This window comes from Stegostoma tigrinum, chromosome 6 (assembly GCF_030684315.1).
Source record: "Stegostoma tigrinum isolate sSteTig4 chromosome 6, sSteTig4.hap1, whole genome shotgun sequence".
In the NCBI taxonomy this organism is placed as follows: domain Eukaryota; kingdom Metazoa; phylum Chordata; class Chondrichthyes; order Orectolobiformes; family Stegostomatidae; genus Stegostoma; species Stegostoma tigrinum.
Window position 1 is genome coordinate 18,029,187 of NC_081359.1, and position 24,618 is coordinate 18,053,804.

General features: G+C 41.1%; 1 protein-coding gene and 1 long non-coding RNA gene across 4 annotated transcripts in view; one reads left to right on the plus strand and one right to left on the minus strand.

The window, feature by feature from the left end:
* Positions 1–9,290, plus strand: part of LOC125453296 (solute carrier family 15 member 1-like) — a 41,170-nt gene extending 31,880 nt beyond the window's left edge. The window contains exons 20-23 of the mRNA XM_048532662.2: positions 2,570–2,666; positions 5,240–5,386; positions 7,895–8,002; positions 9,051–9,290. Of these exons, the coding sequence (XP_048388619.2) occupies positions 2,570–2,666; positions 5,240–5,386; positions 7,895–8,002; positions 9,051–9,242 (544 nt within the window). The 3' untranslated portion in view covers positions 9,243–9,290. The remainder of the gene's footprint in view (positions 1–2,569; positions 2,667–5,239; positions 5,387–7,894; positions 8,003–9,050) is intronic.
* On the minus strand, positions 315–24,540 carry LOC132209759 (uncharacterized). 3 transcript variants are annotated; one of them, XR_009445820.1, is made up of 3 exons: positions 24,475–24,540; positions 21,866–22,019; positions 315–5,466 (listed from the first exon to the last, which is right to left on the minus strand). It is a non-coding gene; the product is annotated as an uncharacterized LOC132209759 (long non-coding RNA). The 3 variants fall into 3 exon arrangements; XR_009445819.1 differs by lacking the exon at positions 315–5,466 and having other exon boundaries at positions 19,841–22,019; XR_009445821.1 differs by lacking the exon at positions 315–5,466 and having other exon boundaries at positions 19,841–23,777; positions 24,475–24,537.
* Between the last annotated feature and the right edge of the window lie 78 nt (positions 24,541–24,618).

The following is a 24,618-nucleotide window of genomic DNA, read 5'->3' on the forward strand; positions in this document are numbered from 1 at the left end:
GATTTCTTTCTCCTGGCCAGCAATTTTGAAGACCTAAAATCGTTTTACCTGATAAGGAACGACCTCGGTAGCAACTATTGGATCATGTTCCTCTTTTGTTCTAATTAATTTTGTTATTTTAGACAGAGAAATACATAGATTCAGTTGTAAAGATGCAAAATCAGGAGTTTAATATTACACCAGTCGATGTGCGTACTCATAGTCATCAGTCTGCACCATCAAACATGTATACAAGTCTTTATTGAGCCCATGATCCACAATTTGAGTACAGCATACTCCACATGCTGAAAACTCTTAAACCGATTCTCCCTTTGATCTCTATACTTCATTCATGTCACTCATAAATCATCTGAATCCCTTCTAATCTTTCTGTTGCCATGGAAAAAGGTACAATTAAGCTCTTTTAATCATTTTATTGTTATAAAGCCACTGACCCAGGCGGTTACCTCACAATCCATCAAGACACGGGTGAATGACCCTTATAAAATTCCTTCAATCTCTCATCCTTGCAGTAGACCTGATCCACAAAGAATTCCTGTTCAGTTAACAGCTGTTTAAACCCATTGGGTACTGAACTCAAACAGCCCAGGGCAATGAGATAGTCAGGTGATGTGTATGTCCTCCGCCATCCCCATCACATAAACTGCAACAAAGGTTACCATTGTAATGTTAGTTCTGTTACTGACTTTGGGTTGATTAGAGGAGTTAGTCCAATTTAGCCGATGGGTTGAATTCAGGAAATGTTGTAATGCCTTTCATACTCTATAGAAAAACAGACTTTGGAAAGAAATGCTGTTGAATTGCAGAACATTAACAACAACAGTATTACCTCTCAGTACATCACAGGATAAGGCACAGCCATGTAAAATATGAGATGTGTAAGTAATTTTTAAGTAGTTTAATTTTGATTTGAATTGTTCTTTAATTTTACCTGGGACCTCCTGGTAGTTTAAGCAGAAAAATAATGGAATTGAATCAGAGGTTGAGTTGAATACATTAAGAGCAAAATGGTAACTAGAGGGAGGGTAGAACATCTTAAAGATCAAGGGGTCCTTCTTTGTGTTGAACCTGAAGAGATGGGAGACACGCTAAATGAATATTTTGTGCCAGTTTTTACTGTGGAGAAAGAAATGGAGTCCAGAGAATACAGAGTAACAAATTTTGATGTTTTAGAAACAGTTAACATTCCAGAAGAAGAAGTTTGAGAGGTCTTAGAGAATATAAAGGCAGATAAATCTTCGGGACCTGATCTAACATATCCCAGAATTTTGTGGGAAGGGAGAAAATTGCAAGTCCCCTTGTAGAAATATTTGCATCATCTATAGCTATGGGTGAAGTGCGTAACAACTGGAGGGTGGCTAATGTGGTACCTTTGTTTAGAAAAGATTGGAAGGAGGAACTGGGGAACTATAGACCTGCAAGTCTGACTTCACTTGTGGGTAATTTGTTGAAGGTGATTATAAAAGATAGGATTTATGGATATTTAGAGAGGTAAAAATTGATTAAGGATAGTCAGCATGGTTTTGTGTGAGGAAAATTGTGTATTACAAACTTGACTGGGTTTTTTAGGAAAGTTGCCAAAAAGATTGATGAGGGCAGAGAAGTTGACATTGTTTACTTGGACTTTAGTAAGGCCTTTGACAACGTTCCACATGGTAGACCAGTTAGTAAAGTTAGGTTACATGGGATTCAGAGTGAGCTTGCCAATTGGAAGCTTCCTGATACGGTTTGTGCTGAAATATTTACTACTTTGAGCTTTTATCACTCAGAGAAAGAGAGGCCAGAAGAGAGAAGCAGGTTCAGCTTAGAAAAGATCCCCACCAGCAGATGACCTGTTTAGCAGGTCAAACTAACTAGAAAAAAAACATGATATTTCCACTTAGAGTTCAGAGACAAAAGTTAGTGAGTTCGCCTATGTCTATACATGATCACATCTGGTGAATGTGCAGAAAGTTGTTCAATAGAAATACATGTGACCCTGTCAGTTCGGTAAGAAATCATTGTGTCAAGATGAGAATGATAATTCATCGGTTGTGAGTATCTCCAAAGGAAATTGCTGGGACAAGTGTTGGGTCTTTCTTTTTGACTGCTTATCAGAATATCCTTCCAATTTGTATATATATTTATATCTTAAATTTTTTCTTATTTCCCTCATGCAATAGATTTGTCTGCTGTTATTAAAAGTAGATTGGCAGACTTTTATGAATATGCTAAGTGACTGACTGCCATGGTAAGCAAATGTAAATCTTATGGCCTATCAAGATGGTTTCACCTGGAATTTGAACTATTCAAGATTATTATCAGCTGGGATCATGATAATGTAGAAGGTAGAGAGTAAGAGTAATGAAAATGTGTCCAGAATGTGTTCCCTCTTTAAGAACTGCTTCCTACTGGAAGTGTGGGATCTCTAAATTAATCCCATTGTCCCTAGAAATTGCAATAAATTTAGTGGCAATACATGAGAGAAAGGAAAGCAAAGTAGCAAGTGAGAATCAGAACAAAGTGTGGTTAATGCAACCAAACTTTGTTGACTGTAAAATATTCATGTTCAAGTTTCTGTCTCACTTAGGAAAAGAATCTCATACATCATTAATGGAACGAAATGTGAACAAACATCAAAGGAATTTGGTTTTGGAAGCTCTTTTACAATCATCATTAATGAAACAGTAAGTAGTTCATTTGTGACAAGCTGGTTCTCATTCATGTGGCATTTCAATTTTATTTGTAAAACCGTTTCCCCAGAGAAAAACCATCCTTTCGAGCCCCATATCCTCTTTCAGCCTACAACTCTGTCAAATCTTTGCTGCCCTCTGATTTTAATCACAACATTGGATTGGTTGCTGTGCCATCAAATGCTAAAGTTATGGAATCCCCCTCCAAAATCCCTCTTCCCTTCATTTGTTTAAATTACTACGTCTTTGCTCAGTTTTTAATCCTATGGCCTAATAGCATGTGATGCAGCTCGGTGTTCAATTTTGCTCCTACGATACACCTTGGAACATTTAGTTACATTAAAAGTGCTACATAAATGCAGGGTTTGATGTTTTAAATAGTCAAATATCTGCTTGTATTAAAATTGTGTTCTGGAAATGTAACAGTTTTGAGCACAAAGCTTTTATGTTTGTTTTTTGTATATAAACTAAAATGTACCTCAATACAGGTGAACTGATCGTGCAGTAATACTGAAACAACACATTACAAATAGAAATCACATCTTTTGAGGTATTGGCCTTGCCAGTGTGTTATTGAAAATACAGAATGCAGTGACAAACAGTTCACCTTCAGAGATTATTGCTTATTTATAAGATGACTTCAGCAGAAACCTGGGAATAGATTTCCTCATTGACTAAAACAGACGGGGAGAGAAAACAATTACTTTTAAATTAGTTAAAACAAGTCAAATTCTTTAAAGGAATGAACTGGAATTCAGACAATGCCTTTCTTCATGACGTTTAAATCCCATTTTAGCCAATGAAAAATATAGGACCGAATCTTATAGTGACATGGACTATGCTGAGAAGTCCAGTAAATTCCCAGCAAGGCGGTTCTCAACATTGGGAGCAAGTTGTTCCATTTTTTTAACTAAGTTCTGGATGTTGAGACGTGAGTCACACAAGACAGCAGCAAGTTTTCTGTTAAGAGGGGCACTATGGCTTATGAATTGAAAATCTACCCTCATTGATATACAGCTTTCTTTCCTACCACACTCCATGGGCAGTGACACCTCACGTACCCTTGATATGAAAGTTAGAGCAGATACTTGAGAACTCCAGTTCACTGCTTGCTCCAAAAGATCTCCAAATTGGACACTAGACCCCAACATTTCAGGTCATGCCCCATGGACACTGGCCATATTCACCCAATGTCTGCAGATACAGGCATCTGATATGTGCCAGACTCTCAGGCCCCTCATGGCTCATCTTTGATGCATTTACTCCTCCACTCGAATGTTGTACCTCAAACTTCAATGACGATTTCCATTGTAATTCTACATCAAGGACCCTGAAAGATCAGGAGCATGCTCCCAGCTCATGGACTGGACCAGGGTGACTCTCTGGACTGTTTACTTGCTATCATAATGTTCACTCATTGGAGCCTACCTGGATGTTCACAGCATCCCTGATCTGAACCTTGACCTTCAGCCAGAGCTACCAGACTCACAGTTCTGTTGTCTTGCCATGCCATCTAGTGCAGACACAAAACTAGGTAGCTTATTATGGCTGTCAGGAGTCCTTAGTCACGCTAGTGAAGGTAATCCTCAATCAAGGGTTAGCTCCAAAAAGAGTTTTAAGGAAAGCATTGTGGACTCGAGCCAATATTTGGGAGGGTATCGCAAGTAAAATCCCACACACGTAATAGAAAAGGAGCAAAAGATCATTGACTTTGACAATATACCTCCATCTATACTGAGGATGGTTCACTAATGCCCTTCGGGGAACGAAACTGCCATCCTTAACTGGTCTGGCCTACATGTGACTCCAGACCACAGCAATGTGGTTAACTTGGAACTGCCCTCTGGGCAATTAGAGATGGACAATAAAAAATTTTGCCTAGCCAGTGATGTCCTGATCCCATTAATGAATTAAAAACAGCATTGAAAAGCCTAAGTCACAAAGGCATGAACTGATCTGTATTCCTTTACGCGTAGAACATTAATGGGCAATGTGATTGGAACGCTTAGGATGATTAAAAGACTAAATAGAGTTTAATAAAGAGAAATTATTTCTCTGGCGAGGAAGCCCAGAACAAGGGGGCAGAACCGTGTAATTAGAGTGGATTATTCAAGGGATTAATGCTTCGAAAAGGTGGCTCAAACACCACATTATTATGGGCAAAGAACACGGGCAAAAAAACATCAACTTTGTCAACAACAGCTTCATCCTATGGAGGAAACAGAAAGTACTTCCTCAAAGAGTGGTGGAAATCTGGAATTCTCCTTGTGACAAATTGCTTTTGGGGTCAATTGAAATTTCAAAACTGAGATTGAGGAAGATTTTCATTAGGGCAGGGTATTCAGGGTTATGAAACCAGTAGTAGGATGGTGCTGGTGGGGATGGGTGGAGTTAAGATACAGATCAGCTATGATCTTATTGGAAAAACAGAATGGTTTTGAGAGACTGAGTAGCGTCTTCTTCCTGTGTTGCATCACTCCTGACCTTTCCTTTTGGGGTATGTTGAATGTAGGTTGTGATTTTGTTGCATATTTTCCCGCATATATGACAGTGTTTTCTCTGTTAAGTGTTCCACAGGTAATTTTAAACTAAATTACATTGAAGAAATTGGACCAAACACTTTCCACATGGCGTGGCAGATTCCCCAATACCTTCTCATCACAAGTGGTGAAGTGGTTTTCTCCGTCACTGGTCTAGCGTTCTCCTATTCACAGGTAGGTAACCACTCTTCATGGCAAAAAACTTTCAACTTGGGGTATTTCCAGGATATTGACAATTCAATCTGAAACTTGTGCTGCAATCAGAAAGAATAGAGTGAGAGCAAAGATTTGTACATAACACGTGTTTCTTCCAAGAGACTCATCCATCTTCGGGGCTTCCATCAAGGGCTGAACATTTGATATTTTATCAAGATTGACAGATCCTTAATATTGTGCTAAACAACACCAAATCATGAACAGCTACTTTCCATAGATCAATTATCAGTTTATTGATTGATGCATTGAATATAGGAATTGAGAGGTCATTTTGCAGCTGTACAGGACATTGGTTAGGCTACTTTTGGAATACTGTGTGCAGTTCTGATCTCCTTGCTATAGGAAAGATATTGTCAAACTTGAAAAGGTCAGAAAAGATTTACAGGGATGATTCCAGGGTTGGAGGTATTGAGCTACAGGGAGAGGCTGAAGAGGCTGGGGTTGTTTTCATTGGAGTGTTGGAGGTTGAGGGGAGACCTTATAGAAGTTTAGAAAATCATGAGGGGCATGGATAAAGTAAAAAGACAAGGTCTTTTCCCCAGGATAGGGAGTCCAAAACTAAAGGGCATTGCTTTAAATTGAGGGGCAAATATTTAAAATGGACCTGGGGGCAACATTTTCACGCAGAGTATGGTGCGTGTATGGAACGAACTTCAGGGGAAGTGGTGAAGGCTGATACAATTACAACATTTAAAGCGCATCTGGATAGGTATATGGGCAAAATGCTGGCAAATGGGTCTAGATTTATTTGGTTGACATGGACAATTTGGACCAAGGGGTCTGTTTCCATGCTGCACATCTCTGTGACACTATGACTATGACAGTATAAATTATATCCTACTTTGTATTTCTAATCTTCAACCTGGCTAGTACCCCAATAGTATTCACCTTTTATGAAGGAGTTGATATAACTCAAGAAAATGTCAATAGCTAAATGGATTGGATGGTAAGATGTCAGGTTAGCTGAAATGTTGATTAGACATAATTAGGCATTGTGGTTAAGTTACTGATCTAAGAGTACAGAGAGCCCCACTAATGATCCAAAAACCAGAATTCAAATTGCACTACGGCAGGTGGGAAATTTAAATTCAGTTAATTAAATAAATCAAGATGAAAAAGTTAGTAGAAAATTTGACCATGAAATTAGTGGATTGACCTAAAGAACACATCTGATGCATGAGTGATCATCAGGAAAGGAAGTCAGCCATCCTTAAATGGTGAGGTTTATATGTGACTCTAGAATGCATCATCACCAGAACTTTCCAACGAGCACCACGGCATTGCTTGGCTGGTGGTGTGAAGGGCTGTCAGATCCTTTGTGTACACCCAGACTCTCTGTGCCACTGCACACTGCTCTTGGAGTGGCTGTGGCAGGGTAGAGACTGTCTCACATCTCCTTCTGGAATATGCCAGTGGAAAGAAAGTCTGGAGAGAGATGCAGTGGTTCTTGGCGAGGTTCATCCCGAGCAGATCTGTGACACAGGACCCTGCTCGATGGGCAGTTCCCTGGGACACACAGCGAGATAAACATCGACTGCGTCTGGTGAGCTCAGTGAAAGTTGCTGTTTCGTCTTCCAGAGCAAGGTGTTGACCTTGACTGAGTGTTGCAGACTGGCACACTCCGAGGTCCAGGACTATGCGCTGAGGGATGCACTAAAATTTGGGGCAGCTGCTGCCATTTTGAAGTTGGAATGGCCACCTGTCCAAGATCTTTCTGCCAAAGTTTATTGGGGATTTATTCAGTTATTGGGCCCTCCAGGTACCTCAAATATATGTAAATGTAATCTTGTAGAAGTAAGAAATGCCTTGGGTTTGTTTGATCTCCATTTGTAAAGACTGTACAGACTCAAACTGCTCTAGTGACTACTTATGCATATAAAGAATTTTATGAATAAAGTACATTTTTAAAATAAAATAAAATGAGTGACTGTAGAACCACATCAATGCTGTTGGCTTCTACCTGCCCCCTGAAGTGGCCTAGTTTGCCACTCAGTTACATTCAAGAAGGTGGTTCAGCAACACCATTTCCTTGAAGCTAATTAGTGGTGCGCAATAAATGCCCTCATTCAATAAATAATTTTTTAAAAACCTAGAATTTATAGCATGGAGACAGAACTTTTGGGTTAAGTGGTCTATGTTGGTGTTTTGGCTCCTGTCTATCCTACATTGCCTTGCTGCAGCATGAGGGAGAAAGGGGTGGAATTATATCTTGAAGGGATGAGTTTAAGTAGAGAGTGGGAGGAGACTACATGTGGAACATAAGCACTGACTTACACCAGGCTGCCTGTCCCAGTGCTAATTTTGCAGGAAATGCTGTAGTAATACTGTTGGATGTGACTGGAGTAGAGTAAATTTGCTCTCTACATCTGCCTGTATTTTTATTATCATATTAAACTTTCCAAGAAGTTTTAACTCTTATCATAGACCAGAAGATTTTTGCTTAATTTCACATTATTTGTTTCTTAGGCACCCTCCAACATGAAATCAGTACTCCAGGCTGGTTGGTTGTTGACTAATGCAATTGGTAACATTATCGTGTTAATAGTAGCAGAAGCTTCAACTATTGAGGAACAGGTATGTGGATAATGGGAAGGAAACAAATCTACACGGATTTGCTGTTTGCTGGATCACAATGTTAGCTTCTTTGCAACATTAGACAAATATTACAATATCCCTCATTGACTGTTCCTCCTCCTTCCACCTCTACCCTGTGATCAAACTGAATATGGACCTGCAATGCAGGACAATTAAGATCAAATTGGAAACCTGGTTCAGCAACTATACAGTAACCATTGTGAGGAATGGTGTTACTCCACTAAGGTGTAGAAATGTAACATTGGCGTGGTTGTTGCATTTTCCTGAGTTTTGGTGTTGGGCAATGTGAAAGGTGTTTGGCTCAGTATCTAACAATACTGCTGTTTCTTCTTGAGAATGAGTGGTATTGAAACATTGAAGAATACCACATGAATGCCACTGCCCTACATGGACCGTTCTTCCATTCTTAGCAAGCAATAGGGATATGTTGAAGTGTGTTTTTTTTTAATTCCCTAGAGCTTGGCAAGCCTATAATTCCCCATTGTTTTCTCTATGGCAATGTCATTCAGAGTCAACTTGCAAATCAATCAGTATCCTATTCTCAGGCAGTTTAAATGGTTAAGATCATTCAAAGATTGGCAATCTTGAGTTTGTCCTGGTGAGTGCAAGAGGGAAAGATTCAGTGTCTTAAAATGCTTTCCAGAGAAATTCCAAAGTTGAGTTCTTTGGCCTTGGCGACCCATTGAACATAATTGTCTGCTGTGAACTGGGTTTAATGTGAAGTTCAGTTCACTTCATAATTTAGAATTTAACTGCAACATAATGTGAACAGAAACCAATGCTTCAAAACGTTATCAATGATCCAATGCATAAATAGACTGTAGGGTTTTTTTTATGTTTTGTGTCATATGCGACTAATTCTGTATTAGCATTAAAATGTGTATGACCATGTGTTCATCTGGAGGGTAACATATAGTGAAATTAACAAGCCACACAAAACACAACAAAAAAGCATTGAGAAAGAATGTCAGACAGAAAATAAATTGATTGCATTGCTAATCTTCAGTGTCTTTTCTTTCTTGCATAGTGGGCCGAGTATATCTTATTTGCTGCATTATTGATGGCTGTCTGCATGATATTCGCTTTCATGGCCTATTTCTACACTTATGTGGATCCAGCTCAAGTAGAAGAAGAAATAACAAAGAAGAAAGCTGAAGAACTAGAGAAAACGTCTAATTGTGAACCTGAAACGTTTTCTATGACTCAATCAAACCTCTGAAATGGAGCAAACAGAATGTATTATAAAGTTCAGCCAGACATAGTTTAAGTGCAAATGGACGTTATGGCCTGAGAACAACTGGCATTCAGTCAGCCTGTCTCTGCAAGAGATATAAATAACATGGCAACTTGCCCTGATTTCCTGGTAATTGTGTTAGAATTCTCTCACGGTGGGCACTTTTTTCCAAACATTTTCAAATAGTGCTTCAGTGTTATTTCTAAAGGCTGAAAACAAACAGTGGACTGAAATGTCCATTGCAATTCTCGTGTTCTTTCATGTTCTTTCATGTTAGATAGGCTGTAAATCTGAACATCAAATGCTAACCATTTTATATGAGGGACATGTACAATTCTAATCTTTTTAGACAAGGTGCTGTAATATTCCAGAAAATATGTGTTCATTCTGAATATTTTGCACAATCTTTAAATATCAAAAAAACATTAGAGGCCAGCTGATCAGCAATTTCTAAAAGTATTTTAATATGACCTTATTTTTATTCTTTTTAAACGGAATGTCAGTCAGTGAAGCAGAGTTTGCCAAAATAAATAGCAGTTCAGAAGGGATTCTATCAGCAGCGATCAGAGTTCTGAGAAGAAAGGATGGGAGGAATGCATTTTAAGGAATCATGAATATTGAAAGAAGGCATAAAAATAAAGATGACATGTATGTACATATACTGAAAGTCTGGTTCCTTTTTTTGTAAGTTGTTTCCTTCAAATTGCATATATTTATCATATTTTCTGAGAAAATTGTCTCTGAGATTTATACATTGACCACATAGTTACTTCAACCTAGTATTTTTAAGAAAAAACATAATTGGGCTGTGGGCATTGCCACACATATTATTGCACATCCTTATCTTTTCTGAAGAAGGTGGTGACGGGCTGCCTTCATGAACCACTGCTGTCCTTGTGGAGTAAATGCACCCACAAGAGTTTATTAGAAGGCGAGCTCCAGGATTTTATGACTGATGAAGGAGTGGCCAATATATTTCCAAGTCAGGATGATTTGTGACTTGAAAGGGAGTGTGGAGGCAGTGATGTTCCTACATATTTGCTGCTCTTGACAACCCAGATAGTGGTGGTTGTAGGTTTGGAAGGTGCAGAACGCCTTTCAGCATTTTCTTGACCACTTATTACTTGGCTACCTTTTGCCTAATGCCTTCACACCCTAGAAAAACAATCAGACTTCTAATTATTTCTTCATACAAACAACCTGGTAACTTGGTGAACACCAGTGGTCAGTACAGGCATTGATCAAATGATAGAACAACAATTTCCAAGTCCAAATGAAAGTGCAAAGCAATGTTTGACAGGAACCCCTGAAAAATTCCTCAATACCAGTCAGCACACTACATCAAATGCAACTAACCTGAAGTAAAGTAAAAGCAAATACTGCAGATGTTTAGCAATCTTAAATAAAAACAGTGTTGGAAAAACTCAGAGATAATGTGAACTGCAGATACTGGAGAATCCAAGATAACAAAGTGTGAAGCTGGATGAACACAGCAGGCCAAGCAGCATCTCGGAGCATAAAAGCTGATGTTTCGGGCCTAGACCCTTCATCAAAAATGGGGATGGGGAGAGGGTTCTGAAATAAATAGGGAGAGAGGGGGAGGCAGACCAAAGATGGATAGAGGAGAAGATAGGTGGAGAGGAGAGTATAGGTGGGGAGATGGGGAGGGGATAGGTGAGTCAGGGGAGGACAGACAGGTCAAGGAGGTGGGATGAGGTTGGTAGGTGGGAAATGGAGGTGTGGCTTGGGGTGGGAGAAGGGGATAGGTGAGAGGAGGAACAGGTTAGGGAGGCGGGGAGCTGGGCTGGTTTTGTGATGCAGTGGGGGGAGGGGACGAGCTGGGCTGGTTTTGGGATGCAGTGGGGGGAGGGGACGAGCTGGGCTGGTTTTGGGATGCAGTGCCGGGGGGGAGATTTTGAAGCTTGTGAAGTCCACATTGATACCATTGGGCTGCAGGGTTCCCAAGCGGAATATGAGTTGCTGTTCTTGCAACCTTTGGGTGGCATCACTATGGCACTGCAGGAGGCCCATGATGGACATATCATCGAAGGAATGGGAGGGGGAGTTAAAAGGTTTCGCGACTGGGAGGTGCAGTTGTTTATTGTGAACCGAGCGGAGGTGTTCTGCAAAGCGGTCTCCAAGCCTCCGCTTGGTTTCCCCAATGTAGAGGAAGCCACACCGGGTACAGTGGATACAGTATACTACATTGGCAGATGTGCAGGTGAATATCTGCTTAATATGGAAAGTCATTTTGGGGCCTGGGATGGGGGTGAGGGAGGAGGTGTGGGGGCAAGTGTAGCACTTCCTGCGGTTGCAGGGGAAGGTGCCAGGAGTGGTGGGGTTGGAGGGGATTGTGGAGTGGACAAGGGAGTCGTGGAGAGAGTGGTCTCTCTGGAAGGCAGACAAGGCTCGGGCCTCTCCCCACTGCATCACAAAACTAGCCCAGCTCGTCCCCGCCTCCCTAACCTGTTCCTCCTCTCACCTATCCCCTCCTCCCACCCCAAGCCACACCTCCATTTCCCACCTACCAACCTCATCCCACCTCCTTGACCTGTCCGTCCTCCCCTGACAGACCTATCCCCTCCCCACCTATATTCTCCTCTCCACCTATCTTCTCCTCTATTTATCTTCGGTCCACCTCCCCCTCTCTCCCTATTTATTTCAGAACCCTCTCCCCATCCTCCTCCCTGATGAAGGGTCTAGGCCTGAAACGTCAGCTTTTGTGCTCCTGAGATGCTGCTTGGCCTGCTGTGTTCATCCAGCTTCACACTTTGTTATCTTGGAAAAACTCAGTAGGTCTGGCAGCATCTGAGCAGAGAGAAACAGTTACCATTTCATGTTCAAAACGACTTTTCTTGGGGTTCTACAGATGTAGCCAGACTTGCTGGAAAAGTCATTTTGGACACAGAATGCTAACTCTGTTTCCCAAGGAAAAGTAATTTTAGACACAAAACGCTCACTCTTTCTTCCTGCACAGATGCTGCCAGACTTGCTAAGGTTTTTAAGCATTCTTTGGTTTATAAACTACAGTAGCTCATTAATTGTACATGCTAAATTAAATGCATAGAACCTAGAGCAGTGCAGCACAATACAGGCCCTTTGGCCCACAATGTTGTGCCGACCTATTATCCTACTAAGATCAAACTACCCTGCATTTTACTCCTCTGCATCCTCTTTAAAGCTTCCACATCTTTCCTATAATGAGCAATATATTTTGATATATTTAATAGATTGAGAAATTTTAAATGGCAACTGTACTCATTTGCACAGAACTGAGTTAAAGCCACAACTGAAAACCAGTGAGAATTTAAATGATTTGTTAACAAACCCAACATGAAAAAACCAAATTACCTGCACAAACGTAGGATTAAAACTTCAAACAAGTGGTAAGTGTTCCTAAAGATTAAATAATTACCCCTGGGATGGGGATGACTTCATAAAGGACTGGAGCAAAGCTTTTCAGATTTCTGAAGAAGGGTCCTGCCCCGAAACATCAACTTTCCTGCTCCTCTGAAGCTGCCTGACTTGCTGTATTCCTCCAACTCCATACTGTGTTATCTCTGACTCCAACACTGGCAGTTCTTACTATCACTATGTAAATTAACCTGCCTTGTTGCCTAAAAATTTGGCAGGGAACACACCTCTGCTGATCACAGTAACCGCATAATCACTTACAGTTATAGAGTCGTAGAGTTGTACAGCATGGAAAGAGACACTTCAGTCCAAATCAACCATGCCAACCAGATATCCTAAATTAATCTAGCACAATTTGCCAGCATTTGGCCCATATTCCTCTAAACGCTTCCTACTCATATACTCATCCGGATGTCTTTTAAATACTATAATTGTACCCACCTCCACCAATAAATACAAATTGATCTTCTCAGGATACTGTCGTCAAAACAGAAAGAGATTTTGCCTTCCACACAAATCAGTTTGTGTGATATGAGTTTCAGTGCTCATGTGATGCCAATATGTTATGCTGGAAGAAAGACCAGGAGGCCGAAATGTTTACAACAGCAGGAGCTTATTAAAGAGATGTTCAATCTGTGGGCAGTAAGGGTGGACTAAGCTGTTTCCCACCCAAAATAGCCAATGACATCACCATGGCCAAAAACAACATTTGCTGGAAAAGCACAGCAGTTCTGGTAGCATCAGTGAAGAAAGAAATCAGGCATCACCATGATGTTATGTGATCAGACTAGTATACTTACCAAATACGGAACATCCTTCCCCCTTCACAACACAGGTTCGTGCAATGAAAACATTCACAGTATTGGCAATCAGATTAATGGAGTGGCTGGTATTTTAACTCTGTGGGTGCTGAATGATAAGGACTGATTGAATAGATCAGGCTTATCTTTCCTCTGGTGTATAGTGTCAAAGGGTGATCTAATTGAGAGGTTTGATATGTTTAGAGAAATTGATAGAGCAGATATTTCCTGAGATTTCCTCTGATGGAGGTGTCGAGAACAAGGGCAAGTCACCTTAAAATTACCGTCAGGCTTAACAGGAATGATGACAGGGAACACTCCCTTAAACAAAGGGAAGCAGAAACCTTCAACTCTCACCATAAAACCTGCCACAGGGTTAATTGGATATAGATTTTTTTTGTTGGAAAAATTTTTGAGAATCAGGGATAAATGAGGTGTGTATATCAATGAGCCAAGATCCATTCACAATCTATGATCAACGCATCAGACTCAAAGAGCTGAATGACACAGGTTCCCAAACACTGGTAAATGTCCAGGCACCCACTAATTCTGAAAATATATCAAAGGCCTCAACAAAACTCAAATATAAATGTAATACCCCTAACAGTTAAATGAATCAAGACAGAGTCTGTCTCTATGTTGCTACAACCAGCTACCTTCTGATTGGAGAATATTCTCTTGTCATTCACTCTCCACTGATATGAATCAAAAGCAGATGCTCTACGAAACAGTCTCCAAGTTTGTTTGAAACATCACCACATTATGGGTTCAGAGAAGTAGGATTGATTGGAGTTTCTCAGTTGACTGATGAGCTACAATGCCATCACAGGCTGGAGAGTGGAATTACAGCATGACAAGTTTACATAGATATTTTCTACTGTAAATATGGACAGAAGAATTTGTAATTATCTGACAACATATAAGATTTAATAAACTGTATCTAAACACAGGATTCTTAAAATAATGCAGATGTCCTGTAAGTTCAATGGTACTTAAGAAAGTGAAAGCAACTTTTGATGTTTGAATCTCTATTGCAATTATTATCAATGGCCAGGTTGGTATCCTTGTGGATAAATAATGCAGTAATAGCTCTCATCCCCACCACCTTGACCTGACACAATCTGTCCATCTGCTCTCCCACCTATCTGCCCCACCCATCCCATTGACCAATCCCCACCACTCCCTACTTGCGCTCACCTATAACCATCCCACCTACCTTCCCCAGCCCCACCCCTCCTCTATTTAATTCCCAGCTCTCTGCCCCCTCCCCATTTCTGAAGAGGGGTCCCAACCCAAAACATCAACTTTCCAGCCCCTCTGATGCTGCCTGGCATGCTGTGTTCCTCCAGCTCCACACTGCATTGTCAATAGAAAATCAAGGTTGTGCAAAAAATATGAATGAAAGCATTTCATTAAATTCATATTTTAAATACGTAGTCAAAGATTTATTTTCCCCTGAATGCTAATTCTTCTTCATGAGTGATACACTTGTCCTTACCTCTCTGTGCAGTGACTCAGGAAATTGACCCTTAATCTACATTGAGTTTCTATTGTCCTATAAATCTGTTATTTCATATCTATTGCAACACTTGATAAATTGCTGACAGGTCATTGCATGAGTTGAACACATTTACTGGTTGTGAGATATTGCTGTGCATAAATTGGCTGCAATAAGAGAATTATAAAAATAATTAATGAAAGTTGCAAAGTACTTCTGGGAAGTCAAACAAAACTTACCTTTCATAAAGAAATCTTGACTCTGCCTGATGATAGCATAATTTTCTACATGCTCTGCTATTGCTTCCTTTATTAATGGATTCCAGGATTTTTGTATTTGAAGATTTAGACGAAATAAAAACCAAAAGAACTGCAGTTGCTGGAAATCAGAAACAAAAGAGAAATTGCAGGAAAAGCTCAGCAGGTCTGGCAGCATCTCTGCAGAGAAATCGGAGTTAACGTTTCAAGTCCAGTAACACTTCCTCAGAACTGCTAATATTTAGGCTAATTATCATACAATTTCCTACTTTCTGTTTGAATAGGGATGTTACATTGCAGATTTTTCAGTCCACTGGGATCTTTGCAGAATTGAGGACATTTTCAAAGCTGACAATGCATCCACTATCCTTAGAGCCACTTCTTTCAAGAAACTAGGGTGCAGAGTGATTGGTAATAGATTTAAGCTAATGGCAAAAGAACCAGAAGAGAGATAGTGAGAATTTTTTGACACCAAATTTATTAGAAAGTGGGAATGCACTGCTTGAAAAATGTGCTAGAAGCATGTTGAAAACAAACTTCCAAAGAAAAAAATTACAGGACTTTGGGAGAGAATTGGGGGTTGGGAAAATGGTATTGATTGGATAGTTCTTTGCGAAAATCAGCAGAGATATGATGGGCTGAAGAGTTTCTTCCTGTGTTGCAAGATTCTAGAACATCGCTAAGACTGAAACAGAATCTGAGTTGAAGAAGATGTTGTTAAGTACACTCTCAGAAGCCATAAAAAACGCAACTATTGCCATTTTATGGCTGAATCTAATATTGAAAATAATGCATATTAGAGTCGTTCAGTCGAAGAGACAAGGTCAGAAATCACACAACACCAGGTTATAGTCCAACAGGTTTATTTGAAAACATGAGTTTCGGAGCTTCAGTCCATCTTCAGGTGTTATTGAGAAGTAGTATCAGACACAGAATTTATAAGTAAAAGATCTAAGGGTCACACCACTGATGAGGATGTATTAAACAAACCTAAGAGGCTGTTAAATCTTTAATCAGTTATAAGTTTTTAGCTGATTATGTAAATCCCCAAATTCTTTTCAAGTCACTGCCCTGAGAGAACTAAAGGTTCTATTAATGTAATGAAGAGGTGCCATTTTAGGTCAGACAATGCATGAGGTGTGAAGCCTTGTTTAGAATCTGTTTGTGTTATGGTTTGGAGGCAGACTGGTTTTACTTCTAAAATAGGAATTTATAAAATGCCACATTGACTGGCTATATATAAATTGTGTACTTTTTGAACAAAATAGAATGTATCTGCAAATACAAAATCACCCCACAGATTTACTTGTACGTGTGTGTGAGAGAGAGACACATAGAGAGAGAGCGCGAGAAGGAGAGAAAGTGTATGTGTGTGTGAGGGAGGAGAATGTGTGTGTGAGAGAGGGGGAGAGTGTGTGTGTTTATGTGTGGGGGGAGAGAAAAAGTGAATGTGTGTGTGCATGTGTGTGTTTGTGCATGCATTCATGTGTACCCGTACGAGAAAGAATCTGTGAGAGAGCATGTGTTTGTGTGAGTGAGTGTGTTTGTGTGAATAAGTCTGTGTGTACATCTGCATGTGTTTGTGTGTGAGTTTGACAGAGAGAGTGTATAGTGCGGTGGGGTCACCTGTAGTACGACATGAACCTAAAATCCCGGTTGAGGCCTTCCTCATCGATACCGAACTTGGCTATCAACCTCTGCTCGACCACTCTGTATTGTTGTATATGCTGAAATCCACCTTGGAGGACGTTTACCTGAAGATCCAAGGGCGAATGCCCTTGACTGCTGAAGTGTTCCCCCAATGGGAGGGAACATCCCTGTTTGGCAATTCTTGTGCAGTGTCCATTCATCTGTTGCTGCAGCATGTGCATGATCTTACTAATATACCATGCCTAGGGGCATCTTTGCTTGCAGTGTATGAGATACAGAACGTTGGCCAAGTCACAGGTACTCACCATGCTCGTGGTGGGTGATGTTCCCATGTGATGGTAGTGTCCATGTCGAAGGTCTGACATGTCTTGCAAAGGTTGCCATAACAGGGTTGTATAGTGTTGCGGTCGATGTTGTCTGAAGGCTGAGATGTTTGCTGCAAACAATGGTCTGTTCAACGTTTGGCGGTTGTTTGAAGGTGAGGTGCTCATCGTCAAAGATAATGTGTTGAAAGCTGCAAAGAACATGGCATAGTTTCTCTGCTCCCAGGAAATACTGGGCAATGAAAGGCATCTTTTTGGGCATATACTGTGTCTGTCTTCGGAGAGTCATTACGGTTTTTCACTGTGGCATGTTGGAACTGGTGATCCAAGAGTTTCATAACCTGCTCCTATGAGGGTGTCCTTCAACACTTCAGCTGTCTGTCTCATTCCTGTTCATCGGAACAAATCCTGTGTATGCTTACAGCTTGTCCGAAGGGGATGGCTGTTTTAATATGTTTAGTGGAAGCTAGAGAAACGCAGCACCATGAGGTTATCCGTGGGTTTGTGGTAGAGTGGAGTACAGAGGTGTCCATCCCTGGTGGAGATGCATGTGTCCAAGAATAAGGCTGATTCTGAAGAGTAGTGCATGGTAAGCCTGATGGTGGGATGAAACTAGTTGATATCACAATGTAGTTGTTTCAGTGATTCCTCACCAGGAAGAAAATGTTGTCAACGTGTCTGGTGTATAACATTGGTTGGAGGTTCTGTGCAGCAAAGAAGTCTTATTCGAACCTGTGCATGAAAACGTCAACATACTGGGGAGCAAATTTAGTCCCCATGGCTTTTGACAGAAACCTGGTTATCAAAGGTGAAGACGTTGTGGTTGAAGATGAAGTGGATGATGCACAACTGTGAAATATCCCCAGCACCTTATCATTAAGTGCATATGTCCTGCCCTGATTTACCTTTCCAAAATGCAGCAGCTCACATTTACCTGAATTAAACTCCATGTGCCACTCCTGGGGAGTGCTGCTGGACAAAGACATCTTAGACTGTATGTTCACTGTTCCTTGAAACTGGAGTCATAGGGGATTTTCTGGCTCCAATATCAGGTGGGATAAAGCTGGTCAGAGGGTAGTAACACAATAAAAATACAGAAGCAACAGCATGAAAGCTGAAAATCTCTCTCAACTAATAAAACATTAGAAGATTCCATGATAAAGGAAGATGAGGATATTAAGCCTTGGAATTCCTGCTTCAAGCCTCTCCACCTCGGTGTTTCTTGAAGACACTCCCAGAACTCATTGGAAGTGGGATCTGATTACAGAGTAGTGAGGGCAACAGGGCATTTCGGTCTTCAGAAGATGATTGGACCAGTTTATCATCTTAACCAATGAGATTTATTACAATTGCATTGAAAGTTGTTAGCAATATTCAACTTACATCATTTAACTTTAATTCCTGAGACTTCCATGGACTAAAATTGTTTCTAAAAAGATCTCAGCCTAAAATGTCCACTGTGATCATCTTCTAAGCCCATGCCACCCACACTTGAGTGACTGTCCATGTGGAGTTCACACGTTCTCCCCCGGTCTGTGTGGGTTTCCTCCGGGTGCTCCGGTTTCCTCCCACAGTCCAAAGAGATGCAGGTTAGGGTGGGCTGGCCAGGGAGAATACAGGGTAAGGGCTAGGTCCGAGTGGGATGATCTTTGGACGGTGGGAGTGGACTGAATGGTCTGAGTCCACACTGTAGTGATTATATGAATTGTTTTCATCACTCAGTTCTTTGCCTCCTGATTCTTGTTGACCATCTCATCAGCTTTCTTAGCATGATGGTCTGCTCCATAAACCAAAAGCCCTGTCACCTTTTCTGCTTTTCACTTCTTATCTATTGGACTCTGGACAAACACAACTATCTCCTTAAATGGGTCCCTGTCCCCTTTCTCCAAACATTCTCTGAATCGAACCCGGGTCGCTGGTACTGTAAAGCAGTAGTGCTAAGCACTGAGATACCGTGCTGCCTAATAATGGCAGCAGAAAGATCGGGGATAAAGGGGCTGAAGTGGCAAGCTTGTACATTAGAGGTCATCTGCCTGAATGCACAGCAGATCATATCTGCCTTGGAGAAACAACATTTCAGTTACTTCTTAGGCATTTCACTATTCCCAGGATTCAACATTGAGTTCTGCAACTTTAAACCAGGACCTCTATGCTCCATTTCTCTTACATCCCCCACTCTGCCCTGGCCGGGTCTGATGTGTATCCTTTTGCCTACCTCTCAGCAGAGTGGGCCTATTTTCTCCTTTCCACAGCTAATTGTTACCTGCATTCAACATATTTAGCTCTCTTTTTCCACAATTATCTCTGACTTTGTCTTTTGCTCTACGCATGTTCACTATCTGTTGCGCTTGCCTCCCCCTCCTGCTCTGTCACAAACATAAAAATCACCAATTTCCACCTCCTTTCACTGTGAAAGAAGTGTCATACGGGGCTTGGAATGTTAACTCTTGTTTCTCTCCACACCAAAGCTGCCAGACCTGCTGTTTCTCCAGTGCTTTGTGTTCTTATTTTAGATTTCCAGCACCTGCAGTATTCTGCTTTTATTTAGTACAGCCTATCTAGTCTGCATGCAGAAGGCGCTTTCATTGACATGAAACAACTCAAACAGGAGCTGATGGAACAAGACAAACGAGACCCACCATTCAAAAAAAAAGTTTAATAGAGGTGATGAATCCTCTGCGTAAATTCAGAAAGTTGGAATTATAAGGGAAATTGGGCAGACAAAAGACATTACTCCTGGCTGACACGAACAGAGTTAAACTCCCCTTTTGTGGTAGTATATTCTACCTGCTTGTGTGTCAGATTATAAAAGGAAACATTTTGTACCCCACTCCCACTACAAATAAGGTTAACAAAGAAAAAAGTTGTGATTAAAATGTTTAGAAAGAATTGAAAAACTTAGAAGACAAACAGCTTTGATATGCAAAAGAAAAATGAAGAAGCTTGTTTCTGAGGGTGAGAAGCTCGGTTTTGCATTTTAATGAGATATAAATCTTCTCTGCTTGAACCTGATTTTCTTGAGTGTCTGCAAGTCACTGAACTAAATGTTAACTCTGTGTGATCTGCTCTTGTATGTTGTTTTAGAATTGGTCCCTGGCTGTTAAATGGTGTCTTACATGTATGTGAAACATATTTGTATTTTAATCCATTTCAAATTTAAACTTGTTTTTCTTCTCTCCCAGAGCTCAAGATCTGAGGATATGTTTTGCACTTTGAGTTTATAACTTACAGCAGTTCACATTTCTCCAGCATACAGAAATGCAAAGCAGGAGATATTAAATGACAGAAGTAGAAGGTGCAAGGTCAAGTTGATGGTAATGGGACAAGAAAAAAAAGACATCTCCACAGCATGTGTAAGTGATATTATGGAATCATTAGCAATACATTTTGTTAACATTTAAAAGGTAAGTACGTGAAGAGGAAAGGTTTGGAGGGGTATGGACCAGGTGCAGGCAGGTGGGACTAGTTTAGTTTGGGATTATGTTTGGCATGGACTGGTTGGACCAAAGGGTCTGTTTCCATGCTGTATGACTCTATGACAACTTAAATTAGCTTGTTAACAATCTCAACTACTCTTCAAATCTTTTCCTGGGTGAAAGATATCCTTAGTGCTTTATTAACACTCCAAATATTCATTTATATACTGTAGTGAATAAGTTCCTCAGCTTCTCTTCTCCTCAAATAGCATCTAAAACTTTAAAATGATTCACTCATTTATGTGTTTATTAGGGGCAAAAGTAGACTGTCCAGGCAGATTAGGTCTGTTTCACCATTTCATGAGCTCACAACAGATTATATCACCCTCAACTCTACTTTCCTGATGCCCTTTGATTTCTTTACTGGTTAGAAATCTGTCCATCTCAGCCTTAGACGTATTTAATGACCCAGCCTCAAAAGCACTCTGTGGTAAAAAAATCCACAGACAGAACACTGTCTCCAACTCCAGTAAACATTTCCTTAGATGAAAAGACCAACCTATTCACAGTATTCTAGGTGTGGTCTGTCTAGTGTTTAGTGTTGTTTTAGCAAGAGTTCCTTATGTTAAGTCACTATTCCCTTTGAAATAAAGGTCAACATTTTACTTGTCTTCCCAACGACCTGCTGAATTTGTCTGCTAATATTTTGTGATTTAAGTATGAGACTCCCATATCCCTCTGTGCTTCATCTCTCTGAAGGTTTTCTCTATTAAAATAATACTCAGCACAGGCAGCTACTGAATATACCTGTTGGGTTCGTACTAGGATTGCGTCTCATTCATTCAAGCAGATTTACAAAGTGACAGTATAAAACTGAGGTTTAAAGTATGAACTGTTTTGTCATGTACTACTCTTTGGAAAGCAGTGATCCATGCCATTAAATGGAGCTCGAAATGGCATTATCAGATCTTGCTACTCATAAATACCTCTGTGAGAATTTCCCTCATGTTGACAGTCCTGGTTGGCAAGTTGGGCTAATATAATTCACCATTTGTTTGCCATGATTTTTTGGCGTCCAGAGCAAAGAGGTTTGACTGCTTCAGGACAATACTCCAGAGGTAAGTTTGTGTTCATATGTGTTCTATTGTGGATTATGCATTGGACTATGAGATTCAGCATTTCAGATAATCCCAAAGCATACACAGGGGGAAGCAGTGCTGTAGCAATAATATCACTGGCATCATACTCACTGGAAATCAAGTCCCACTGCTCCCAGAGTCACTACAAATATTGAATGTTAATTAAACTCCTGACAATCCTGAATAAAAACCAAAAGAACTGTGGATGCTGCAAATCAGGAACAAAAACAAAGTTGCTGGCGAAGCTCAGCAGGTCTGGCAGCATCTGTGAAGAAAAAAAAACAAGAATGAGTGTTTTGGGTCCAGTGACCCTTCCTCATCCCTGGGCAATTTAGCATGGCCAATCCACCCAACCTGCACAGCTTTACACTATGGGAGGAAACCCACACAGACATGGGGATAACTTCCAGACTCCACAGTCAGTCACCCGAGGCTGGAATTGAACACGTTTCCCTGGCACTGAGTACCGACAGGGCTAAGCACTGAGCCACCATGCTGCCCAGTTGTATCAAAAATGTTAAGAAGCCTAAAGAAAGGAATGTAACTAGGTGAACTATCTGGCATTGGTCTAGACATGTGAATGACAATGGTAAACCTAATCCTGCCAACTCTGCAAATATTTTCTTGCTAATATTGGGAAGGTCATGGAAGAGCTGTCCCTCAGGCTAGTCAAGCAACAGCCTGTCAGTCATATTTTCCAAATCATACCTTGCAGTCAATGTCCTCATGAGGTCTTCAAACTGGACTTCAGAACCCATGAAATTTCACGGAATTGGGTCAAACATCAGGAAGGAAACCCCCTTCTGATTACCATCAATGGCACCACCATTTATCAGCTGGTCAATCAGCGTACCACATGGAGGAAGCACTGAGACTGGCAATGGCACAGAATATACACTGGACAATGGACTTCAATGTCTGCCAATAGGGGTGGCTCGGCAGTGCCATTGTTGACCGAGCTGGTTAAGTCCTGAAGGACATAATTGTAAAAGTGAGACTGCGGCAGGTGGTAAGGGAACCAACAGGAGGAAAAACTTACTTGGCCCTGTCCTCACCAATTCATCTGTCGGTGATGCATTTGTCCAATACAGGAGTGCCCATCATATGGTCCTTATGTGACAAAGACCCATCTTCACATTGAGAATCTCTTCTATTCATGTTGTGTGGCACTACGACTGAGCTGAATGGGACAAACTTCAATCAGATGGAGCAACTCAAATATGTGCACCCATGAGGTACTGTTTGTCTTCAAACAGAATTGTATTTAACCACGATCTGTAGCATCTTGGCTTGGCTCATCACTTGCTATACCATTACCTTCAAATCAGGGCATCAGCAAAGGGGTTCAATGAAGAATGCCAGATGGTATACCAGGAACAACACCAGACAAGCCAACAAAATACAGTGCCAACCTGGTGAAGCTACAGGACTACCTCCGTGAGCAGCACACAAAAGTCAGCCAAACAAACCAAGGATCAATGTATCCGATCTAAATTTGCAACCCTGCTGCATCCAGTTGTGTACAATGGTGGACAGTTAAACAACTCACTGGAGTTTGAGGCTGCACAAATATTTTCATCCACAATAATGAGGAACCCAGCACATCAGTGCAAAAGATAAGTCTGAAGCATATGTAACAACTAGAAATACAAAACGGATGGTCCATTTCAGTCTCCTCCAAAGATCCACAGCATCATGGATGCCAGTCTTCAGCTAACTTGATCACTCCATGTGTTTTTTTAATAGATATGGCTGGAGGTACTGGGCATTACAAAGACTGTAGGCCCTGACTACATTCCATTAACAGTAACGAAGACTTGTTTTAGAATTTGCCATACTGCTAGCCAAGTTGTTCCAGTAGCGGTGTTCTCTCTGGTATCCTGAGGACTTCACAGGTCCAACCGGAAGGCATTCTGGCACCCTCTGGTGTCAGGGCATTTAATTGCCTCCTATAAAAGTGACTTTCAGCCTCCCCTGGTGGCAGGAGATCATCATTGCATCCACTGGTGTGCACTCGAGCACCCTGTGGAGTAAATAAAGCTTCACTAATTGGAATTCAAGACGAATGGGAGACAACCTAATTGAAACATTCAAGATTCTTGGGGGAAATTGAAAGGTTGTTTCTTTTTGTGGACAGTCTAGGACCACAGTGCATAATCTCAGACTCAGTGGCCACAAAACTAAAATAAGACGCGAGATAATTTCTTCCCTCAGAGGATGGTGAATCTGTACAGATCATGATGCAAAGGGCTGCGAAAGCTGGGCCATTAAGTACATTCAAGATAGGATTTTAATATGTATGAGATTCAAGGGTTGTGGAAAAGGTCAGAAAATGAAGTTTAGTGTTATCACATCAGCCAGGATTTCATTAAATAATGGAACAGATTCAGTGGGTTCAATAGTCTAACCCTGCTTGGGCCGAGGCGTCAGCTTTGCTGCTCTGATGCTGCTTGGCTTGCTGTGTTCATCCAGCTCTACACCTTATCTATGAAGGCCCAGCTTGTTGGCTTCACACACCTCTTATTTTTAATTTTTAAAAAAAACCCTCGCCACAGCCTTTTCCGCCCGATGGACCTCTTTTTAAGTGAGATTGGGTCACAGGCGCTCGAACCGGACTGCGTTAATTCTAAGTCCTAATTAATTAGCTGTAATTGATTAATCATATATACGGGATCATTGAGCCTGAACCACCGACAAACAAAACCTTCCGACCTGGTTACCTAAATCCTGCCGGCCCGCTCCACCTGCAACCCCCCTCCACCGTTCGGCGGTCTCCGTGAATGACAGCAGCGGGAAGAGGTCGATCATGGAGCCCCGCCCTGCCTAATATAATAGGCCCCGCCTTCCATCCGATCAGCTCCTGC